This window comes from Quercus robur, chromosome 7, assembly GCF_932294415.1.
Source record: "Quercus robur chromosome 7, dhQueRobu3.1, whole genome shotgun sequence".
Classification (NCBI taxonomy): Eukaryota; Viridiplantae; Streptophyta; class Magnoliopsida; order Fagales; family Fagaceae; genus Quercus; species Quercus robur.
The window spans coordinates 21392342-21409201 of record NC_065540.1 but is presented as its reverse complement, the minus strand read 5'-3'; the positions used below and the strand labels follow the sequence as shown (position 1 = coordinate 21409201).

Here is a 16860-nt window from a genome sequence, read left to right as displayed (position 1 = left end):
AGTTTTAAATATGTTTGGAGCCTAATTTGTTCCTCCAAGTTTTGGATCATTCTTGTTTTTGAAAAATACATTAGTTCAATTGAATAATTTTACTTACATTAGTATAAAATTTGATAATTTTTATAGAAAATGAAACTTTTTAAGAATTTCACTATGAAAATTGTGAAAATGTATTTTATTAATTTTATGAAAGATAGTCATCAAACATAATTTTGATTGAAAATATTAAGCTCTTTTTTTGTTGGGTGTGTGTGTATATATAACTTATCAAATAAAAAAGTTTGTGTATATAATAAAAAAAAGCATGTGTATTTATGTGTGTGTATGAGGTTGTTTTGATAAATATATTAGTGTTGCAACTTGGCCCCCCAAACAAAAATTCCTGGCTCCGTTCCTGTTGATACGTATATACAAATTTATCATTGTTACTAGTTAAATATGAGAATAAGAATTAGATAAACAAACAAGTATCGTAGAAAAGAGTCCAAAAAATTATAAACTCATAACCTATAAAAGTCATTTAAAGGATTATTCCTACATTTTGATACATTAAAAATTCATTAAGTGATCATAGAAAACTGTCCACAAATAAAACTTTTGAGGGAGTGAGACTTGGAGTTTTTGGAGCGTGATGTGTTCCCAGATCTTTTGACGGCATGGGTGCAAGCTGACTCGGAGGCACCGCCAAGAAAGTTGCTGAGTTATGGAAATATCGGCACCGGTGGCAAGCAGTGTAGCAATGAAGATAAAGATGAAGTGGCCGAGAATGGGTTGGTTTGACAGGTAATGGACAGGGTTGTTTGGGTCATGGCCTCATGGGAGAAGTGAAATCTGTTTGGGTTGAAAACTCAGATTAGCTGAGTTGCAGCTTACTGTGTTTTTTTAACTGATGTGGCAATTTTTAATTGGTCCAAATCTTCTACATTACATTAATTACGTAGTTAAGTGTGCCAACAGTGCACACTGTTTGCCATGTAAGTATTTTCCGTTAATAAGTTAACTGTAAGGACCAAATTGAGTGTGAGTTGAAAATAACAGGGGCCAAATTGACTGACACCAAAATGTAAGGACCAAATTGACGGTGACTCAAAAATCTAGAGACCAAAATAGTATTTTCGCCTTAATTTTTTAATAATTTTTTTTTTTTTAAATAACGTCAATTGGTAGTAGATTTGGATGGAAGGACCATATTAATTCATTTTTATAAAGTGAGAGACTAAATTGGAAAAAATTAAATTTTAGGAACTAAATTAATAATTGAAAGTAAAAGTCATTGGACTATATAAAATTTTAACCTATTATTATTACCTTTTAAAATCCATCTTCACACTTCCCCTTTGTGGGATCAAGGAAAATAATAAGTGAACATTTGGTACGCTATAATCATTACATTGAAATATGAATATGTATTATTTGAAATATGAATATGTATTATAAATAATACAAGAAGTTGTGATGGAATAACTATTCTTGTGCATTTGTTTGGTGATAACATAGGAGTAGAACAATTAATTTCATTGTCTTTGTTCAAAATTGTTCTCCATAAATGTTAAAAAATGTATAAAAAAAATGACATATCTACCCTAAAAATTAGATTCTAATCATGAAAAATTCTCACGCTTGAATAAAATGATGATATACAAGACAAGCTTTAAATATATATATATATATATATATATATGAAATTTAAATTAGTAGATTAGAAATAAATGAGTTTTTAATTTTTTTAAATTAAATTTCATACCATAATATAAAGTGATTAGCCTTATTCTTATCAACAATTTTTTATTTTTATTTTTTTTTTTATAAATGAATTATCACAACTAGTAGCTATAAATGTTACATTAAATTATTAATAATAATAATATAACCATCATCATCATCTTACACCATTACCAAAAAACAATATATATATATATATAGAGAGAGAGAGAGAGAGAGAGAGATCCTTTAGGGAGTGATAGGTGATAACTTTAGGAGAATTTTTTATTTTGTTTAGTTGTTAGGCTGTTACATAACTTAAGGAATAACCATTTCAAATCTTTTAATAATGAATAGTTATTTCCCGTAATGAGTGCAACCAAACAATTGAATGATTATTATAAAGGAATAGTCATTCCATTCATGAATCTATGCTCGCATACGAAACGTGCATTAAGTAAATTTAGACACGTTGTATTCAAAAATCCGAAGTCTACCAAAACACTTCATCCACACATTGGTACTAATTTAAGTCTCCCACAAAGTCTCTACATAATACACACACTACATCTAAAGTGTTACACCATTCTCTTAATCCACATTTCATTGTAAGATGCATATTAGTATCTTCTACTTTCTTGTTTCCATTTCACCGTGCAATAATTCTAAAGTCACAATAATTTTATAAGAATAATATTAGAGATCCAAACTCTTTTACAAAAAAATTTACAAATTACTGATATAATGAGTGATTATTGGTAAATAAAGAAATGATATTAATGGTAGGCCTAGATAAAAACCAATAAGAGGTTGGCCGCATTAACATTTTGTAAAAATATTGTAAAATAATTTATATCTGTAGCATTACTCATTGTATAAAATATTTTACAATTGTTGATGTGTCAAGTTATTAATAATAAACAATAAAGTAATATTAACGGTAACCCACATACTTGGTGGTTAAAATAACCATACATGAGGAGAATTTTATTGATAATAATAATAAAAATCTTACACTGTTACCGACATTTTACACACACACGCGCACGCGCGCGCACACATACACACACACATATATATATATATATATATATATAAAATCTTTTAGGGAGTGGCAGGATTAATAATTTATGAAGAATTTTTTTTTTTTTTATAGATATTATGTGACTAAAGGAATAGTTATTAGTCTATTACAGATCTTTTGATAATAAATAGCTATTCACTATAATGAAAGTGCAAACAAACAGTTGAATGATTATGGTTTTAGTTTACCTCCAGTACTTTTTTAACTAAATATTTCTTTTTGTTTTAAATACACAATAACAAGTGGTAGTGAGTTTTAATCTCCACATTTTATTTAGTTAGTGGGTGATGTGGCAGTTTTTCATTAAAATAAAAAGAGATTTCAATTAAAAAAATACTGGAGGTAAGCCAAACTCAATGATTATTACATAAAAATAGTCTTTCTATTACTAGATCTATTCTCACGTGTTAAAGGCCTTGTATCTAAATTAATACCTCCCCATGTACTAAGTACTTGGAGGTCTAGGGGGGAAATGGTTTGAGCTGCAGTTACCAAATATGCATTAAGTATATAAAGACGTTGCATGTTCAAAAATCTGCAATTAACCAAAGCACTACATCCAAACATGGGTGCTAATTTCAGTCTACCCCAAAGTCTTTACAAAATGCATACACTACATCAAAAAGTTATACTATTCTTCTAATCCACATTTTGTTAGAAGATGCGTGTTACTATCTTCTTTCTTGTTTTGGTTTTTATTATGCAATGATTATAAGGTCACAAAAATTTTTAAAATATATTTCACACACCGCCAATATAAGTTTTTAATTAAAAGAAAAGTAATATCAATAGTATACCTAGATAAAAACCAAGACATACCTACCAACTCAACTTTTATGAAAAATATGAAATTTATTGTCTGTACCATTTCTTTTGGATATGTATCTGTAAATTGAAACTCTTGCCCGCTTTGCACACTTGTAATCTACCTATCTGTATTCTCTCTTAAATTGACAGATGGTGCTTTAAAATATGTTTGCGCGTGATAGTCACGAATGCCTTAATAAGTACATTTATAATAGGATAGAATTTACCTCCTAATCATTTTGGAGAAACATTCCTCAAAAATAGTACGTGGCTGTTGAAATGATCATTCACGTGTAACTTTATTCATATGACAGTTTTAATAAGTAATGTAACTTGTTTATATAATAAATGTAAATGATTTTATGAATAGACACATAGTGGTAGAAGGAGATTCTACCAAACCGGTTTGGAGGAAAATTTTGCCCTTTATAGTAACACCAACAACAAACAACAATACCGCAGCATGCGTTGTCTTTGCAATTCTCTTCTGGTTGGTATTATTATACCAGTAGGTTTAGATACACAATTTTTAATTTTTTTTCCCACAACTCTTAAGGTAAGAAGTTATTAATGATAGATAATAAAATGTTATTAGTACTGGACACGTGAAAAAAATATTTGTAGAAATCGCAGGAAAATTTGTGGCTAAAGCACTAATCTTTATCGTACCCCACTTAAACATTAGACGAACAAAGGATGTTTTAGGGTAGAAAATTAATAATAACAAAAATGATTAGATGTCTTTACAGTAATGTTAGGGATAATATTGGTTTTATTATATAAGTTTTACAAATTGATTTATCACTAGTCCTAAAAAAATAATTTCAGACATCTGGTTATCAAGTTGTTGAGGTCACCCTCTCTCTCCTTGTGTGTTTGTTTCTTAAAAAAAAAAAAAAAGATTAAGTATCTGACTTTGTTTATGCCTCGTTCTTTCTTAAAAGTTTACTATGGATTTTGAGTGAAGTTTGTGGTGTGTTTTCGTATTAGAAACCCAACCTCTGTCTCCTGTATGTTTGTTTCTAAAATAGAAAAAAGAAGAAGAAGAAGAAGAAGAAGAAGTAACTATCCAAAATTTTTTTTTTTTTTTTGAGAAATAATTACAATATGCTACTAACTCCGTAACTCGAACTCTTCCCCCCCCTAGACCCCCAAGCACTTTGTGCATGGGGAGGTGTCAATTCAGTTATAAGACCTTTGGCAAATATCCAAAATTTCTTAAGAGAGTATTATGTGTATTATAACTTACTCCACCCTTTCTTAAAAAGGTCCCCTGGTTTTTGAGTTGATTGTAGTGTGCCTTTGGTTTACTTAAAACCCCATCTACTCTCATCTGTGTTTATTTCTCAAAAAAAAAAAAAAAAAAGTTGTTGAGTTGACACCAAATACATTCATTGCTAGATCAGTCTGTAAGCATTTTATAGTAAATGGGTAGCAACTTCAATAGTTTCCTTGTATATTTTACTACTAACATTTTAGTGATTGTTATTTGTTAGTCTTGGACTTTCTTCACGTCATGCTTAAATCTCAGAAATTTTTCCTGTGTTTTCAGTGAAGTGGGCATGTGGTAGTCATTGGAGTCGCACCAGTTGTTTGCCAAATTATTAACTTCCGTCAATAAATGCAGTGCAATAATGATGGCTCATTGGCTTGTAACGGGTGAAGCAAGATAAAATTCTCAAGGCATGTACCTATAGCCTTTTTCAAGTCGTTTTTGGTATAGAAATAGAATATGTGAAGTTATAAATTTGTACTCATTTTATTTTGTTCCCATTCATTAGGAGGCTTCATATCTTAGTTCTTTTAATTATTTCTGCAACATACATAAACCGAAAAGGACTGCTATTGCTTGAAATTAGAAGAGAAAAACATAACATTACTGTATAGAACATCACTGTATAGAGAAATTTATGGCCAAACATGAATCAGACATAAAAGCCATAAAAGGAACCTAACAACATGCCTATTAGATCAAACAACAAAACTAGAAAAGAAACTGCTCCAATATAAGGAGAGAAAAAGTAAGGTCATTCTTCGGATGATAAAGTAAGGCCATTGTCTGGATCATAAGGCAATCCTGCATCACTTCCAACACTGCTACCTCCAAATAGTTTCTGCTACAAAGCATAAACCAAAAGAGACAAGAACAAAACTGTTACATAACATTGAAAGAGAGAAACATACGACTGCAATAGAGAAAATTAATATATGAATGAACATAATCACTGACCTTTTAGATCTAGGATCCAAAATCTAAGGATTGAAAAAGTGAGCTTGCCATGGTTTGGTGACATCATAAGGCAGCCCTGCATCACTTCCAGGCCCAGTAATGCTTCTTTGTTGCCATGATTTGGTGACATCATAAGGCAGCCCTGCATCACTTCCAGGTCCAGTACTGCCTCCTCCATAGTACCCAGGCAGCCCCATGTCACTTCCACCTCCTCCAGATCCAATGTTACCTCCATGAGGCATCATGCCAACCCCCATGTCACCTCCAGCAGCACCACCTCTCATATTCCCATGATAAGGAAACCCCATCCCCATATTATTTCCTGCTCCACCAGTAGCTCCATAATTCCCATGAGGGAGCTCCATGTGATCATTCACATTCACACCACTGTTAACTCCATAATTCCCATAAGGCAGGACTCCCATCTCACTTCCTCCAGTACTACTAGCACCTATAAAATTCCCATAAGGCAACCCCATCTCAATCCCACCTCCAGTTCCTCCATAGTTCCCATAAGGTATCGGCCCCATGTCACTAGCACCGCTAGGACCACCAATATATGAATTTGGTGGTAGCCCCATGTCACTCCTAACACTGCTGTTACTGGCAGCAGCTTTTTTTTCATGTTGGCTTATCATTTCAACAAACCATGGTTCCCACATGTAAGACTCTGTGGGAGCCCTACCCTGATCAGCACCAGTACTGCCTCCTGCTCGGCCTATGTCATCCGAATCAGGAGGTGGAGGAGGCATAGAACCTGAAACCTGCTGGAAATAATCCATCCTTTTCCTGTTCTCCTTGATCTTCTCCTCCAGCATCCACGCCAAACCTGTCATTTCACACAGTTCAAGTTCTGCCAATCCCTTACCTTGATCTACTTGGTGCATGAGATGCCCCATCTCCATTTCTTTGTTCTTCCTCTGTTGTTTCCGCAGCTGTTCTTGCGTTTTGGTTGCCCTCTCACGGAGATAAGTCTCTTGGTTCATCATTTTCTTGTGCCTCTCCATTTCTGGCACGCTCTGGAACCTTGTCAGCAGTTGTTGCACCACCTGGCGGGAGGGCCAAGCTGCTGGCTCCTCATTGTCAGGGCCATAGATGACGACAAAAGCATTCACACCACACAAGGTGGTCAGCTCACTCACTTTTTTCAATAATCCCACCCTCCTTTTTTTGAAACTGGCTTTCCTAGCACTATCATTTACAATCCACATAAGTTTGACCTTCTTCCTTGTCATGGTTACTGTTTTGAAGGCTTTCACTCATGCTCTAACTCTACCAACCCAAGAGTATATATAGGGGGCATGATATGGGGTAGAATTGGAATACAAGTAAATAGAAGGGTCAGGACATTAAAACTGAATTTGTATATAGGTTAAAAAATCTATAACTCTAGATTATATGTGATTATGATGAATTAGTAAGGTAATTAATTTTGATGCTGGCTGAGGTAGAAAATTCATTGTTCTTTAATGCTAGGTGTTTAAAGTATAGCTGGACAATTACCAGGCCTTTGGTTTTTTTAATTGCTTGAATAAATCCACACACAACCTTCATTGACAGAGGTAAGATATCAGTAAGTAAAATGGGATACAAATCTAATCTAATGATCATCAACATTGATTTCAAATAAGGACCATCCAATGGACTGAAGTGATTCAATGTAGATTTGAAACTAATCTTAACTGTCCATTTCCATTCATGGGTTATGATTATAAAGCATATTGATCGATCGATTTCATGAGGACTAGAGCCTAGCTTTCTATGATGCGCTGCAGCCACGTGCTACGCTTTCTCAGGATAAGACCATATTTATAATCTAAATCCCTTACAAATATGCATACTGACTGAATTTGAATTTTTTCCTTGAAAAGTAAATCAACTTACTTGGATTTTTCTAATAAGAGCTTTGACTTTTTTTCAACAGAAAATATCAAAGGTAATCTTATGAGATGCAATTCACAAATGCACATTAACTCATGCATTTGAAATGAGAATCTATCTAGATATGCACAGATAATTCATGTCGATATTTATCTTAAGGTCGCTTGTGCATTTAAGTTACATACTTTTTAGAGGGCATGAAAATCAAGAGTGTAGTAGAAATTTTGTTAAAAGCTTGATGTACATTGTTTAGCATAAATTACATTTCTATTACATTCTCATAAAAGGCATTCATAAATGTGAAATTCTGTAATTGAATTGGAAACATCTGTAATTTTCATAACAGTGACAAATTCTGCATAAAACTTGGTAATAAAGTTGAGGTTGGAAACTTTTGTGTTGTTAAAGAGTTAGACAAAGCCTTGAAGTAAATAATGAATCTAAGTTTCCAAAAATCTAAAATTTTAAATCCATTATGTTACAAAGGTGTGAATTCATCCCAAAGAACATTTAATTGAACTACTCCTTAGATTGTGCTCCTTTCTATTCTTACCTCAATCTCTTTTGTTTAACCCCTTCTTTACCTTCTTCTTTTCTAGTTTCTATTTGCATATCACAGTTTTCATTTTTTATGAGCTTAAGTGATGGTTTATCTATGTATGTATATCTTCAACAATAGTATGCTTATAAATACCTTATTGTGTACCCATATATGCATAGGTTTCTTTTACCCTAGTTTATGATTATGATAAGAATACACGTACACATGTTACATTATTTACTCTTTGACAGAAGAAAATGTAACAGAAATAAACAAATTTTCAGCCATGGGCTACTTTCAAATCTCATTTCAACTTAAATCATTTGTCTGATTAAAGAAAACAATTCACAGATATGCACTAATACATTTACTCTGCTCTTCTTGCCCTGAAATTGCAGCTCATAAAACTAAGGTTAACTTAGCTTTGTGAGTATTTTAATGAAACTTCTGTTAAGAAATAATTGCTTGTGAGATTACATATAATATAAATTTTTTTGCCATCGACTTGAAGAAACTAGAAATCATTTACAGTAAACATAACTAGTGTTTGTAATAACTATAAATTTTATCTAAGTGAAAGATTCTGGACCAATTTAGTATCAACCTTGAAAGTACATAACATTAATGCCAAAAATAAAGTGCAGAAGCACATAAGTGATACTGACTTTGGAGTCATATTCATTTAAGACAATCTTGTCGTCATATGCACGTGGAATTGATGTGATTTGGATTTATTGCAGGAGATCTATCCTTCAACTAAAGATGGAATGTAAGTGATGATCTTGTCGTCATATGCACGTGGAATTCATGTAACTTGGAATCTTTCAGGAGATCTACCTTTTAACTAAAGACAATATAAGTGAGTGATCAATCCATTCAAGGTAAAATACTTGAAACCTATGCACATATACATACACCATAAGGTATTTTATATGCATACTATTTTGAAGATATATATACAGACATAAATGATCAATTTAACTCTTCAAACATGAGAATATTATACACAAATAGGAACCAGAAAATCAGATGGTAACAAAGGGATTATGATAAGAGTACACATACACATGCATACACATGTTAGATGCTTTACTCCTTTAACAGAAGAAAATGTAATAGAAAGAAACAAATTGTCAGCCATGGGCTACTTACAAGTCTCATTCCAACTTCAATAATCTGTTCTGATTACCAAAAATTTCACAGATATGCACTAATACATTTAGTCTACTCTTCTTGCCCTGCATTTGCAGCTCATGTTATATCTAAGGTTAATTTAACTTTATTAGTATTTTTGTGAAACTTCTGTTAAGAAATAATTGCTAATGAGATTACATATAGTATAATATTTTTTTCACCACCAAGTTGAAGAAACAATAAATCATTTATAATAAACAGAAATAATGATTGCAATAACTAAAATTTTATTTAAGTGAAAGATTTAGGATCAATTTAGTATCAACTGAAAGCACATAACATTAATGTCAACATTATGTATGGAAGCACATAGGTGAGATTGGTATTGGAATCATATTCATTTAAGACAATCTTGTCGTCATATGCACGTGGAACTGATGGGACTTGGATTCTTTGCAAGAGATCTATCCTTTAACTAAAGATGGAATGTAAGCATGTAACCTGGTTTCTTTACAGGAGATCTATCATCTAACTAAAAATAAAATGTAAGTGAGAGATCAATGCATTCGAGGTAAAATACTTGTTATCACTATTAACAGAAAAATGGTAGATTAAGGACAAAATTGGAACTTACAACTTAATATTGGCCGGCTGCATGCATAAGAATGCCTATTACCAGACTAATAGCAATTGTTTAGCAGCCATACCTTGAGTACCCCATATCACTGTGTTTCAACTGGCTCAAGTTTGGTCATTAAAAATAATAGTTGAATTGGGAACCAAATGAAACGCTTCATTTGGTATGGATGCATTCGTCCAAACTATTTGATGGGAAAATTGATGATTCCTAGTGATGGGATTGACATTACATCTGAACATATAGCATACGGAGGAAAATAAATAATCTTTTATTTATTTTTGGAGCCTTTAGTTTTCCTACAATGCTAATAATGCTTTGTCTGGTTAGAGGCAAGCTAGCAAGAGGATGCCTTGTACACAAAAGACAATAACAGGAATTGGGGTAAAGCAAAGTGATTAACTCCTGCTCTTTAAGAATTAGAATAGGTCCCTCCATGGAATGACAATCCACAGCAAAAATGTCCCTTTAATTTCACCTTCTATCTCCTTTAGTTGGGGCACATATATTTTCATAACTTGTTACTTTTTATTATTTTATTATTATTATCTTGCTCTCAGGTCTGCTCTTCTGTATATTTATATGTAGAACTAGTTTCGTTCATCCTTTGATTTTCTGATTTATATTTTCACCAGGAAATATACTCATCAAAGCAATGCAGCTCTAGCAAAATGGAAATAGGAAATCAATCCGTCACAGACAAGGAAAGCACTTTCAGATAAATAAAAGAAAATTATTATTAGGAGATGAGTGTTACATGCTCAGGAACAAGAAAGAAACAAATAAACGTGCTCTTCTTTTTCATTAAGGCAAAAAAAAAAAAAAAAAACCAATTCTTCATCCCAAAAAAGAAATAAAAGAAAAGGAAACATATGTGATTCACCATTTTTGCATTTGACTTTATAAAGTTCTTATTAGCATTTCTCTGTTGTTTTGGCCATTCCAGATGGAAGCAATGTCAATAGAGGCTTGATGATGATCGAGCATGGTAAGTAACTCAGGAGCCTAGCTTTTCCTCTTCTTCCTCTTTTGGTAGGTGGCCTAATTTACTTTCAGAGAGGAAGAGAACTGATGGCTGAGGCAGAGTTTGATACTAAACTAATCACCTTAGAAGGAGATTTGTTTTTCCTATTAATGAACAATAAAATGTAATTGCAAACTCTACCAAAGTAAGTAAAAGGAAATCCAAGTTAACGGTGGACATTATACTTAGCCTTTCTGCTACGTGCATCTTCACTTTACCTGGACTGATTGCCAATCTGTATGATTATGTATAATGTATTATATTATCCTATTTAAATTCTTAGTTTACAGAATAAATCCAGTCTTTGCCCCTATCCATGTAGAGGAAACAATATTATGTACCCCATGAATAATATCAATGCCTCACCTAGGCTGGTTACTATGAACAGATTACAGGTAATGAGGATTACAAAGAACTGATATCTAAAACTCTAGATGTCCTTTCACCTGCCAGTTTGATCTTTATTTCCCGGTTAATCTTCTAATTTTTGCTTATAATCGATACGCCCCTGCAATTGCAGCGACATAAAAGTGATGTTCAGCTTGTTTAAAGACCGTTGAGCAACCTTCTCTCAAACAAAATGGAAATCAATAAGCACGGTCACAAACAAACACGTGTACGGGTATGATTCGGTAATATGACAAATTGGTATACGGTATATTAATTAATTATTAAACATATTTTTATTTATATCGTGTGTATATTGTTAAGCATTTATTTTTTATATATTGTTAGACAAATATTAATTTAAGAGCAATAATGGATAATAAACTGACTCTGTGGCCATTAAATGATTTTTAGAATACAATCATTACTTTTTTTTTTCCTTTTTTTTTTAAGTATAACCCATCAAATACTAACTAGGACCACCACTGCACACTCTTGGTGCAGTGGTGTATGGGGGGGGGGGTAAGGGCCGAGGTTCTAGTCTTCAGGAGGAAGTTTCACACACATATACATTTAAATTAGGCTATAATAGAAATTCTATCTTGTTAAAAAAAAAAACTAGGACCAGCATTTATTAATAACCAAATCTTATATTTTTTAACATTAAAAAATAGTATTAAACAAAGAATTAAAGTTAAAAAGTTCATAAAATAATTGCCAAAATTAAAATTTTAAATACTTTTTTTGGTCGGACATATTGGGCACACGCAAGCAAAAGTGTCCAAGGAGTGTCCATGTTCGATACGTGTTCAACATGGACACAACCCATTCTGAAGTGTTTGTGTTTCGTAGCTATATCAACGCTGAGGGTGTGTTTGGTTGGGGTGAAAACAGGGAGGATGGAAAATAGGGAGAGGAAAATAGGATGAAGATTGTTGTTTTCCATTATTTGGTTGAGAAAAGAAAATAGGAGAGACAGAAAATAGGAGAGAGAGTTTTCTCTCCTAGACCCACTTTTTTTATCCTCCCAAATTGGGAGAAAAATGAAGAGAGAAAAGTGATGAGAAATGCATTTTACACAAATACCCCCACTTTATTACATTCACCTACCCCTCTCACTTTCCCACTATTATATAATAAGGACATAATAGTTAATTTATATAAAATAAATTTTCTGTCCTACTATTTTTCTCTTCAACAAAACAAAAAAGTTTTTCACCCTCCCACTTTTCCACCTCTCCAACCAAACATACATGAGGGAAAACCAAATCCTTTCTATCCTCCCACTTTTTCATCCTCCCATTAATTTTTCATCCTTTCACTTTTTCACTCCTTCAACCAAACATATCCTAAGTTAAGTTGCACTGATGTTAATCACACCAGAGTAGGTGGTTTAGAAAGAAACGCATGCCCCATTTCGTGAAAGAGAAACTACAATCGGAGAAAGTTCAGTGGTTGTATGAGCTAATGCTCTACACTCAGCTTCAGTACTTGACCACGCCCACTAGTCTCATAGGCTTGGCATGCAACATATTGGTTCGCTTGAGCACAGGGCCTAATCTCCTGGCCCAAAATTTTACAAAAAGAACCCCAGGCCTCAATTACTGAAAAAAAAAATATTAATAAAAAATTCCTATATGAGGGGTTTTGCATTTTTTTTTTCCCTTCCGCATTCTAGAAGTTCAATTTAGTTCAAATCCTAAACTGTTTCACAAAAAAAATATATATTAAAAAATTTGTCATGAGTTTACCGAGTAACATTGACAATTGATTTCCCTAGCAACTTAAAATTTTAATTTTTGTAAATCAGTCTTTCACATGGTAGATTATATTATTAACTGAAGTTGCAATAATGAATTAAACAAATTAAAATTGATAAAATCTTACTTAGATTGATTGTGTACTAAAATGATCAAATTGCAAGTAAAATGGATTTAAAATAATATAAAAAAGTTAAGTAAATTTTATTTAATTATTAATTAGGTATTAAAATAATTCAACTTAAAATCATTGCCTTAAGCTTCAAAATGTCTTTGGGGCTTTGGGTTTGTGAGTTTATGTTGATAAAATTTGTGAGGGTTGTTTGTATGAGTTGAGTATTGATTTATGTTGTTATTTGAGCAAGTGAAGAATATAGCGGTTTTGAAACCATAGAGGACCTTATTATGTGCGATAAAACTCATGGAGAGAAGAATATAATATTTTTCTCTTCGTACTTAATTTTTATAACATCCAAATTAGGGGAGGAATATTTATTTCACCTCCCCTTACTAATTTTTAAAACATCCAAGTAAGGGAAAAATGATCTATTCACCTCTCCCCACATAATTTTTAAATCATCAAGTAAAGGGAATTGATAAATATTCCCCTCACCTCTCTTCTACTTCCCCTTGTCCCTCTCCTTCGCTCTCCCTACAAACTTCAAATCACACTATAAGTCTTGTCATAAGTGATTCCTAATTGATATAGTGTGTTTGGAAGTTTGAATGGAGAGAAGAGTGTAGGATATGAGAAGGAATTAGAGGGGAGAGAAGGAGAATGGCTACCCCTTCCTCTTATTTGGATGAATTTAAAAATTAAGTTGTTCTAAAAATCACTAATAACTAATTTGGAGAATTTATTCTCAAGAAAATCCAAAAACAATGAAAAGATGTTTTGGTGTTTGCATAGTGTTATTGTATTAGCATGTTCTCATGGGCTTGGTGATGTAGGACACAATTTACTATTTAATTATTATAATTTATTATTTTTGGTATTTTTATGGAAAAAACGTTATTTTAGGTTTAGGTGATTTATTTCCTTATTTTTAGGTGCATTTAATGCTTCTTAGGTCAAATTTGATTCCTAATATGGTTAGGTATCAATTAAGAGTTATTTTAAAATGTATTTTATTTTTTTTCAAGTTTTATGGAGCCCTTAAATAGGCCCCTAAGTCTGTAAACGTTTTTCATATTATTGAATAAAAATCAGAAAAACGTGAGTTTTTGCTTCTTCTCTTGGTTCTTCAAGAATTGTGAACTTATTAGGGATTCTTCCTTATGGCATTCAAATTTTATACCTTCGGTTTATGATTCAGTTATAATCATTGGGTCGGGGTCTGTTACTTATACCATTGGTTCGCGTTTCATTTATAAACGTTGGGTCAGGGTTTCTATCAAAATTTGAATTTTAACTTTCTTAGGCAAGTATTCCAATATTATTTGTTGGGTCTCAAAGTGTGTTGATTGAGGTTCGCATCATTTGGTATCAGAGCACAGGTTATAAAATCAGTTTTAATATCCCTTTATCTTTTGTTTCTTGTTATCATCCTATCTTGTTCCTTTTGTGTTCTTTATTCCTTGTTCTTATTTTGTGACGTGCATTAGGTTAAAATCGTGCACCAAGCTCAAAAAATGAAAAAAAGAAGAGATGGTAATTATTGAAAACATTGTGGAAGATTCAATTAAGGTCAAATATGAGGATGAGTCCACAACTCACAATCCTCAAGTCTCAGTTGATTTGTTGAAAATTGCTACACAATATGTTGATTTTTTGGAGTAGAAAATTTTAATTTTATTATTGGTCTTTGTTGATTGTTGTTGCAAATAAATTGAAAGTAGATGAGAAGAAATTTTATGCTACACTTTATGAAGGATTCAAGTTTCAGAACCAGATCAAGTTATTAAAGCATTTGAAGTATTTGTTTATTTGGAGTGGAAGATTTTAGATTTCAAAGATAAACTCGATGACGATTTTGTTTTAAGTGGAGGGGTCTGATGTAGGATACAATTTACTATTTAATTATTGTAATTTATTATTTTTGGTATTTTTATGTAAAAAACTATATTTTAGGTTTAGGTGATTTACTTGTTTTTAGGTGCATTTAATGCTTTTTAGGTCAAATTTGATTCCTATATTTTCTTGTCTGTCAAGTTTTATGGAGCCCTTTAATAGGTCTCTGAGTCTGTAAATGTTTCTCATATTATTATATAAAAATCAGAAAAACGTGAGTTTTTGCTTCTTCTCTTGGTTCTTCAAGAACCCTAAACTTATCATTCTTCCTTGTGGCGTTCAAATTTTATACCTTCGATTCGTGATTCAATTATAATCATTGGGTCAGGGTCTGTTATTTATACCTTTGGTTTGCGTTTCATTTATAAACATTGGGTCAAGGCTTCTATCAAAATCTGAATTTTAGATTTTTTGGACAAGTATTCCAATATTATTTGTTGGGTCTCAAAGCGTGTCGATTGAGGTTCACATTACTTGGACTTGGGCTACTATTCTAGCTATAGAAAAGATGTGATGATTATCCGAAGGCTTATTACTTTTCGACTCAACCTTTCAACGACAGCTATCTGGTCTGATAGCCACAAAATGTTGGTCCAAAGTGAATAATGAGTTCTCGATCGCATGGCAGTGGGGGCAGCATCTCAAATTTGAATTTGAGTCTTGTTAAGCTTCTCTGTTGGTTTAGCCACAAATTATCCACTTAGAAATGCTAGTTCATGATTTCACCCAAAAGTACAAATGAAAATGGGCCATGCCCAACCACGCCAAACTATCGGTTTGGGTATTCTATTGTAAAGCAAATCGGGGCCTAGTTGGTGAGTCTAGATATTGGGCTTGAGACGATTCGTCCTCAGGATTGTCTGATTCAAGTTCAACAAACCATTGGAATTTGGAGGCGTGTCTACTGTCTATGATTGATGGTCAAATGTAACACATGCTGCATGCTAATTACTCTATCCTTACCACTTGGGTTTGCCTTGTGGCCTTGAACATGGGAGACATATTGAAAGTTTGTCGTTTACCGCTTGATTTATGCCTAATTTTGCTCGTGAATTGTCAAAATAAAGAGAATTTCATGGTCTTTAATATAAGACCAAAATTAATCTGATTAAAAAATTAGCTTTTAGTAAAATCTCAGCTAGACTTGGTCAACTCAATAAAAATTTATCGGAATCAACCCAAAAAAAAGAAAAAAAAAGTTTGATCATTAAATTCATGAGATCAATGGCATCCAGGGATTTTTTATATTTTTTATTTTAGAGAGGTTATTAAGAAACTTAAATTAAACAAAATTTAATAAAAAGAGAATTTAAATATATTGAGTTATCGACCAAAAAAAAAAACACACACATGCGCGCGCGCGCACAAATACATGAAATTTTTATAATTTCTTTCTACAAATTGTCATATTTTAAAATCATTACATGATAGTTTATTATCAATTGTCAATGTAGGTGTAACCATTTTATTTTGTTAAATTTATATAACATTTTTGTTTTTATGTGGTTGTCATTGTCTATTTGTTATTGTTTTTATAAATTATTGACCTTATAATTATTAACCCACATAACCGTACTCCACCATACATAAACAATACATTTTACAATCACTAACTTTTTTTCTTTCTTGAATAACTAGTTTTATATCAAAAAGTTAATAAAAA

At 32.3% G+C, this 16860-nt stretch overlaps 1 protein-coding gene across 2 annotated transcripts; it reads right to left on the bottom strand.

Annotated features, from left to right (window-relative positions):
• Positions 1-5441: 5441 nt before the first annotated feature.
• On the bottom strand, positions 5442-7092 carry LOC126692730 (uncharacterized). Of its 2 annotated transcripts, none has more exons than XM_050388432.1 (2): positions 5823-7092; positions 5442-5709 (listed from the first exon to the last, which is right to left on the bottom strand). In XM_050388432.1, exon 1 carries the CDS (start codon positions 7055-7057, stop codon positions 5846-5848), a length of 1212 nt encoding a protein of 403 aa, XP_050244389.1. In that variant the 5' UTR covers positions 7058-7092; the 3' UTR covers positions 5442-5709; positions 5823-5845. The 2 variants fall into 2 exon arrangements, with proteins under 2 accessions (XP_050244389.1, XP_050244388.1); XM_050388431.1 differs by having other exon boundaries at positions 5442-5706.
• Positions 7093-16860: the final 9768 nt, after the last annotated feature.